Raw genomic sequence first — 8,884 nt, 5'->3', positions numbered from 1 at the left:
ATGGGGTGAGGCATCTGGTCTGCTGTACAGATGCTCTATAGGTGCAAGTGGAGCTGGGCACAGCTCACTTGTGGAAGGGGAGAATTTAGCCAGCAGGCAGGTGGCTTGTCACCTCCAGAGAAGTCACTGGTGAGGAGGAGCACGATATCCCGCAGACATTCACTCCTCAGCTCTGACATCACCTGCGATTTCCCAAGCTCATCATGTCACCACACCTGGCCGGGAAGTGAGTAACGCTGCCGGAACATGACCTCTGCGGGACAATCATGAGAGCAATTAGCAACGTGCTGGTGAGAGCTTGCTAACATTGCCCTTCATCTTGCTTCTCTTGCCATCTCCTCCAGCCCTGCTGGTAGTTTTCCTCATCAGCAACATACCAGGGCTGCAGCTGCCTCTGGATAACTTATCCTATGCTGGGAGCACCAGCAGCTGCCTTAGTGGTCCCTGGGAGGGGCATCCTGTGTGCATTTCAAGAAAGTAATTACTCTGGTTCCCATCCACTCCACGTGCACTACAGCTCAACTCCAGCAGCATTTGAGCCACTTGTAGCATCAAAAGGAGCTGGTGCTGCAGTTCTTGGGAACATCTAAAGACCCTTCAGCAAGGCCACATTGTGAATATCATCTTAACTGAAAGAACTGCTATGCTCTCCGATTATTTCCAAGCACCTTAGTTCTGGCATGATTTACTCTTCATCTGTGCCACCATTTATGATTGCTGATATCAAACTTTCCTTGCAAGCCACTACAGAAGCAGCCTAGGCATTTGGAAGGCCAACAGTCTCTTAGGCACAGTATCATGGATCACTAATGATTTATAAGCCACAGCTGAGCCATGGGTCCACATCACTTACTCCTTCAGAAATAATGGGCTAGGATAAAAAATAAAAAAAGGCCTGACCTTATGTCGAGGGAATGGCTGCTATTCTTGCTATTTGAGAATCTAGCCCTGAGTGGCTGAATCATAACAGCCTCGAGCTGCTGAAGGGTAATAGTCACATGAGTTAGAGTATCAGGAAAATTGCTATGTTGCATCTGCACCCAGTAATGATTATCTAATCATGCTCCTTTCCTGGTGACTACAGGAAATGAAGAACAGTGCAAAGGTAGGTGCCAGGTGGATCCAGCGCTGGAGTGAGATTAAACTACAGAGCCACCTGGCTCCAGAAAAGTCTGGCATTGCTTAGAGGACAGGAGTCATCTGAAGGGCAAAACCTGTGGCTCGGACAGGAGCAGTTTTTCTCTAAATCTGTGTCAAGCCATAGTGGACTTTTATGGGTAAGGCACAACTCTGATGGTGTTTCCCACTCCACCACATCTTTATAGACTTATCTCTCCTAAGGGCCACGACTTGTCCGGGCATTGTTGCTTGCACAGAGGTCACAGCATTTCTCAATGTTGTCTGGGCTTCCCATGCACCACAGAACTTCCCCAGCTGTAAAAGGAGATAACATCCTCGATAAACATAGCTATTAGAAGACTCAGTTCACTATGTCTCTGAAGTGTCCTGAGATCGTCTGATAGAAACAGAGAAGGATAAAATATAATTATACTAGAAGTATCCCACAGTGAGTTCCCATCTAGCTTATCTGACGACTCACCAAGGCTCTTTCCTGGCAGCACTTAATATATACTTTGGAATTTAAATAGCCCAGTCTAGCCGTAGGTGCAAACTACTGCAACAATGATAAGACTTCAGAGCGAGCACCTGGTTAAGCAGCTAGCTGCACGTGAAGCCAGGCAAATAAAAGAGCTCCGTGAGCTAGCATGGGAAACATCACTTAATGGTGCTGTTTACCACCCTGGAGCATTAATTGTGCAGAGCATCAGGCCTCCTGACTCCGAGGGACACCGTCGGATCAAAAAGTGATGCTAACTGCCAAAAAATTGTTCGCTGGGGAAGCTCAGGCAGTACTTACCCGGTTTCACTGCTTCTTCCACGTCTGATGAACAGATGATAACGGCAAAAAGAGAGCTCAGCTGCCAAGCTGGACCTGTGCCAAAAGCCACATGCAAGCCGGGGTGTGTGCGTGGGTCTGTTTTCTCTGTCTTTCAGTAGCTTGGGAGCAGGCACGTGGATGTGGGAGCTGATAGAAAACATAGCCTGAGTAGTGTCCTCCTGCTGGAAGTGTTTAGCCCCGCAGAGACTTCTATTCAGTGTTGCACAAGTGTGTTTGATTTAGACAGGTTGTTCTCACCCAGTTAAAACCAGCACAGCTGTGCTAAGCCATATCCGTATTTTTTTCCCTTGAAGGTAAGGTGCAGCTCCATGAACCTGTTAGACATTGGAGTTTTGTCCTGCAAAGGCTGAGTCCAACACAGTTTGGCTCTTGACCCTTCTGCAGCAGCCTTTCCAGGCTTTATGGATGTAGCGCAACAAACCAGAGCTGTAAACAGTACCCAAAACACCTATAAATAGGTAGCATCCCCAGGTGTGCTAAGTGGTACATAAAAATGGGAAACTAGTTAGCCTTGGGTGAAGGGAGAAAGAGGTCAGGGGAAGGTTGTTGCTCATTGTTTGGTGGTTTTTGATTTTTCTTTCCACTTGGCTTTGTTTGGTGTCTTTAGTTTATGTACTCACATGAACTACACAGAGAACGAGAGTTATATACTTGGGCAACAGTGGAGGTAAAGATAATCCAAGGAAACTGCCTAAAGCTATAATCATCAGTCTGTTTTTATTACTCTGTAGTATACTTTGCTTGTCTTCACACTAAGGAGCCTGATTTGCAAGTTTTTAAATGGTCATGTCCTCAACCAGTTGGTAGTTGCTGTTAGACCCAATCTTTTTCATTACAAACTTTCCTAAATCCCCCTGAAAAGAATACAAACCCTTCTGAAGATGGCATCAGTTCCCCTATGGGGACTATGGTCCTGGATGAGATAACAAAGGTTAGTGATGCTGGTGCAACAAGGAGAGGTGATGGTGGGAAGGGTCTGAAGACTAAAATCTTCTGTGTTTCAATCACAGCTACTCATTGCAGGTGGGATCCTACATTAGGTCTCTGGCTGAAGCTGCTGTGACCAGCCCTATGGACTGGCAACACCCATCCCTCATGGATTCCCCTCTAAGTACATAGTCCAAAGACTATGACCAAAAAAGGAAGGCTTGTAATTCCTTTTCTTAATTTGATTTCATCTATCTGTTTAGGAAAACAAGCCATAGAAGTCCAAGGAAATTGTTTTGCTCAAGGTCACAGTGCTTATACCAGAGATACAGATCTCTTACACCTGATCCTGGTGTTCCACTCACATCATCTCAATTCCTGCATGGCTTAGCAAAAATCAAATTTAAAGCAAGCATTTTCAGACTGCTGCTTGCATACCCCCACTCCTCTGCACAAAGACTACTCCTGAGAAGCACCTGAGGTGTGCATGCATAATGCAAGTTTGAGAAAATAATAGCATTAATAAAATAATTGTTCCTACTTAGTAGGACTGTTCCTTTAAGTGCAAACATGACAGTGTGCGCTCCCACAACTGATTGCTCACAATCCTCTGGGATCCACCCAAGACCAGTTGCAGCTCCTGACGCGTTCAGTCTATCCTTCGGAGCAGAGGACAAAAATAACAGCAAACCTCCCACTCACTTTTGGAAGCCAAGCCCTGATCGTCATCCCAGTAGGGTGCTGAGCCCCGGCACGCTGGGTGCCTTGCACACCCAGTATATCCTTGCGGAGGGAGGAGTGTATGGGCAGCCCAGTTTGCCCCAGGCTCTTGGCTCCTGGGTTGGACTCAAGCCCTTCCATGGAGCAGTCACATTGAGGCTGGTGGGAAACCAGTCAGTGATCTGCTCACGCTGCAGTTCAACAATCCTGGTCACGTCAGTGGGTAAAAGGGTCAAAAAGTGCCTGCACGTTTCTGCAGAGCACGGCCAAAAAACGAGTCACTGTTGCTCCACGGACTACCAGGGATGGGGGTCTCAGCTGGACCCAAACCAACAATTTTTGCCCCTCGGTGTGTTACCGAACGCAACGTACCCCAGTGTGTTACCGAAGCGTTGTTAGTCTTGAGCCCAGTTTACCAAAGTGCTCATGCAAGTGACTAAGTGAGCAAGACTTTTAGAAATCTGATTTACATCCATTCATCAAGCATCCTGCTTTGCCAGCTGGAGACAGTGCCTCCCAACCTCACTCATCCCTGAGCAGCAACATAAATAGATGAAGGGGTGACACCGTGCTCACTCTGGGGTCTGGGTTGTCACTCCTACACTCTAACAATCTGCTCCAGAGCGAGCGTGATGCAGATCTAGGTCCCCCATTGAGGTGTTTTTCTGCAGTCACCTATGGAGCTCATCACGAATCCATGGGACGAACAACCCTTTGGACCAGATTCTTCCAGCTGTGGAAGGATTGAGTAACCTCAGTTTAAAAAAAAACAAAACAAAAAAAAATGGTTTAAATGGTTCTTATTCTTAGAAGCTGCCTAGAGCTGAACGGCATGACCCAAAGCAGAGGGATGTGGAAGCCAAAGCGAGTTTTATCTGGCTGCCACGGAGATCTGTGAGATTTGCACCCTTTTCTGTCCCAAGAGACGAATACAGTTCCGTGCATTTTTAGAGTTTCACAATCATTTTTTAAGGGACTTCCTGATATCCTCCTGAAAAATCCACAGGCCACCTTGTGATATTTTCTTGAGAAATTGAACATAGAAATGTAGTATTTGCAAGAAATAAAAACTAGGCTGGATTTCCTATGTTGCTCTGTTACTTCCCCCCCACCCCCCCATTTGTCTCCTTATCTGCACATGAATGTAAATTTGTTGGTTCTTTTTTCCTGGATCACAGATCGATGTTCTTTGAACCACAAAAGGTTTGCAAGTCGAATAATATTTCTCCATGTCAATTGCTACCAAAAGCTGCGAAGAATGAAATTCCTTCTCTGTGACAATGCCTGCAGTATTATTTGGAACAATTGTATAGGAGCTCGCAGCAGACATATGATTTTTTTTCAATTAATTTATAACCAGCTTTCAGGCTTTCAAACTTCTACTGGATTTTTTTTTTAGTGTAACCATTTTTTTTCCCCTCAATCTAGACTGTCGGAATCTTGTTTCTGCAGTTAATCTAAGGTGCTTTCAAATTATTTGACCTTTGTGAAGAAACGAGAGAACAATAACTGCTGGTTTTAGGCATCCTGAGATTTTTCTCTCGGAAGATTTGCCACCCTGTGAAAATGCCGACAAGTACACCCACGCAACCTGGACCAGATTTCCAAAAGCAATAAAAAAAAAACAAACTAAAAACAAATTGAAGAACTGCACGAGTTTACCAGAAAGCAGGTGGCCTCCCCCACCTGGAGAAGATGAAGAAATGAAAATAAACATTTCTCCCACCGCTTCCCTGGGGCAGAGACGGGGCGGGTGTCCCTTATCAGGAGCATTCCAGCCTGTCCTGTTTGTCACAGAAACCGGCCGGAGCGGGAGCGCGCTCGTCGCCGAGGGAGTGATTCAGTGGCGATGGGGAAAGGCAGGTGGAGCAGGTAAGTCACCTCCAGACAGGAAGGTATAAAAGATACCTGAATCACAGCGGCGGGGCCACTCGTACACGGGGAGCTCGTAGGGGTTCCTTGTCTTTGCCGGACCTACCGTGCTCGGAAACAACTCGCGGAGCTTGAAATACCAGACGGCAGCTTGTAAATACAAAAGAGCCTGACCTCTGGAGAGAAGACTCTTCAGGGGTAGAAATCAAGAGCCCAGAACATGCTTTCCTCCTTTTAAACCTCACTCTGAACAGGTATTTATAGACTTTAATCTGCTCTACACCTCTTAACTTTCCGGGTATTCCGTTGCTCTGAGTTATGAAGATCCATTAGGGAAGCGTATTGCAGACCAGCGTTGGCCACTCTCTTAAAAGTGGGTTCTCTTTTTGTCTGGATTTATGGTGTGGAAAGAAGTTTTCGAGAACTTGCTGGGAAGTTAAAAGTATTTATCTACTTAGTTTTAAATCTGAGCTTATGTTTCTCTCCTGAATGGTTTTAGTTATTTAGCGATGTTCCCAAAATTTCTGGAAAGCCCGAGTAAATAGCTGGGAAAGTGCAGGGTCTGAGGAAATGCAGTGTGGTCAATTGAAGATATTGCCTTGTATTATTAAAAAATATAATAATTAAAAAATCATGTGATTATGAATAAAAAAAACAACAACAACAACACACCAACCGACAAAAAACCAACCAAAAACCCCACCAAACCTTAACTAATTCTATTGACATTCCGCACTGCATGTCTTCACTGGGACTCTCCAGCTTTAGCGACCGGCTCCCATTTAGCAGAACAGGCAGGAGAAATCTTGGTCCTTGTGTCAGCTGCTGCCCAAACCCAATTTACCTTTCTGAGCATCAGCACTAGGGTAACACGTTAAAAGACACGAGAAGCGGGCAGAGGCTGACCTGTCTGGCGTGGCACAGCATGAATTAAAACTGTCTTTCCCATGCCTCGCTCCGTGCTCTGCTATTCAGATCCCTCCAGTTTAAGTCGACTACTCGATCGTGTCCGATCAAGGTGCAACATAATGCCAAAAATCGATAAAAATAAGTAGGCTCTAAATTTATTAGAACTAACAAGCATCTACAGTGTCACGATCATCTTTAGCAAAGGGAAAATGTGGGTAAAAGCTTTTACCTTCGTTTAACAACAACTGTTGTGAGTAAACTTCCGCAAGTTTACGACTGAGATACTGCTGTTGTTCTAACTGTTATATTATAAACTAGTAAAAAGCCCAGCGGAACAGCTCTACAGCTTTTCACACAGGTTATGCAATCACAGCTTGCATAAGCAGAGGCTCTCTCTTTCTGAGGGTTACCTTCTGCCACTGGTTTTGCTCGTAATTTCTGCCAAACACTCCAAAGGATTGCAAAGAACCAGGCGTAGGGGAGCAGAGGGCTGCAAAACAGAAAATTTAGTAAAAACAAAAAGCCCAACAAACAAAGACAAGAAACAAAACCCAGGAGTTTCCCTCAACTCTCTGCCAACTTCGGCTTGGATTTGTAACTCATCAGCATCTGCCAGATGGTGCTAAAACCTGCATGGTGAGCTGTAGACAGGGAAAAAAAAATACATTAAAAACATCACAACTTGCTGAAAAGCACAGATAGTCCGTGACTGAAAATTGAAATTGAGGAGAGACTTCACAAAAAAATTCTGTGTATAGAATAAGAAAATGAAGGAAGGTTCTTAAAGCTAGTTTGAGCTCTGGCAAGGATAGCAGGGAGAATACTTAATTCTTACATAAGGGAGACTTTTTGGTACAATCTGAGGAATATGTGGTCTATTCTGATACCTTAAATTAGTTTTCAGACATGGAGTCTCTAGCCCATGCAGGTGAGCCACTGCTGGGCTGACTGGAGACCTGTAATTACAGCAGCAATCTGAACGTTTCTGGCTTGTCATCGGTAAATCTCCCAACACAAAGAATCAAGCCTGGCTAGTTCAGTGACACATCCTAAAAAAATGTTCCCTGGGCACACGGCATCAGGGGAAATTCCTCCAGCTAAACGTTTGCTTTCAGGTAAAAGCGCTCGATAGCTAAAAAAGTCACATATTTGAAAATCAGAATGTATGGGAAGCTGCATGCCTAGCCCAGGATAACTGGAGTTCAAGCTGGAAAAGCTGGAGTAAGCTGTAAACCCAATTTGCTGCAAGTGGCGTGTTGGCTGTTCGGCTCAAGGCTCCTGCCCTGCACACCATGGCGAAGCAGAGAGCGCGTGGCAGCGAGGCTGGGGCCGTGCTGGCTCTCCTCCAGGGCTCAGGACAGGGAAGAGCTGCGTTTCTCTAGGGAAAACACAGCAACAAGGAAACGGCGGCGAATTCCCCGCGCTCTGCCGCCAAGGCCATTTCCTCCAACGTTGCTTTTCTTGCTGTGTCACGGTGACAAGACGGAGGTGCTTCTCGTGCTGCTCGGGGCTGAGGATGGAGCAAGCTGCAAGAAGACAGTGGTTCCTCACCAACCTTGGATGCTCCTGTTTCAGAGGGGAGGAGCAGACAGTGGACAGACAAACTCAGGCAGCATCGTTGGGTGTTGCCGCGCTTGCTTGCCAGGCAGAACCGTGACTTGAGGCATGAAGCCCTGTCTGAGCACGCCGTAGAGAAGAGGCTCACCCTCCCTCCCCGCTACCTCCCCAACTGAACGCTGTTATCTGTCTCTTAGGCCTTGCTCATGCTGCCACCATAATATCTGAGTGCCTCCCAGACTAATAGGCTGCCCTAGCGAGGTCCCTACGTGACCTCATGGAGTCTTCTGCTCTCCTCCCTGCTCGGGTGGCGTGGAGCACCAGCCGGGGTAGGTGGTCGTTGTTGTGTTTCTTCTGCCCAGAGGGAGGCATATATGGGGGAAGACTGCACCCGTCTGTAACGCCACGGTGGTTCTGGTGAAAAGGCTTTGGCTGGATGGTGGATTTCTGCTGGTTTCTTGGTTCTTTGCAGGATGTTTAAACTTCACCCTCGGTACGCAGCTTCCAACAGGCTACCTGCGTCATTCTCACCTCTGGCAGGGATCTATTCCAGGCTCAGGATGCAGCGGAAGTCATGAGCTTGCTCTTTGTTCTTTTTAAGGGGTTAAATATAGGTCTGGTGATGGGTGTTTTCATGTTTTTTAAAATGAAGGCGTTGGTTTTCTTCTCTTCTAGAGTCTCCCAGGGCTCTATTTATTTCCCCGGGCTCCGTCATGTCGTGCTTCACGCAGCTATGGCACTCCAACACGCCGGACTCTCCCACCAGCCCGGTCCCTGCCACTCCAAGTGAAATCCCCATCCCCATCAGCCCCATTGTTGTCACCTCCCCAGGAGATGGCAAGAGGAAGGCAAGGTCCCCAACTGACAAGCCAGGCTCTCTGAGCCCAACATCTCCGAAGCCAACCTCTCCCGTCGAGTGTTCCATCTGCTTCAACACCC

The 8,884-nt window shown here is 46.7% G+C and overlaps 1 protein-coding gene across 1 annotated transcript in view; it reads left to right on the top strand.

Moving 5' to 3' along the window:
* Positions 1-8,658: 8,658 nt before the first annotated feature.
* RNF223 (ring finger protein 223) overlaps positions 8,659-8,884 on the top strand; it is a 1,345-nt gene continuing 1,119 nt past the window's right edge. The window contains exon 1 of the mRNA XM_009870294.1: positions 8,659-8,882. Within this exon, the coding sequence (XP_009868596.1) occupies positions 8,659-8,882 (224 nt within the window). The remainder of the gene's footprint in view (positions 8,883-8,884) is intronic.

The sequence above is a fragment of the Apaloderma vittatum genome, unplaced genomic scaffold, assembly GCF_000703405.1.
Source record: "Apaloderma vittatum isolate BGI_N311 unplaced genomic scaffold, ASM70340v1 scaffold16970, whole genome shotgun sequence".
NCBI lineage: Eukaryota > Metazoa > Chordata > Aves > Trogoniformes > Trogonidae > Apaloderma > Apaloderma vittatum.
Note: the sequence above shows the minus strand (reverse complement) of the source record. Positions and strands in the feature narration are given on the sequence as shown.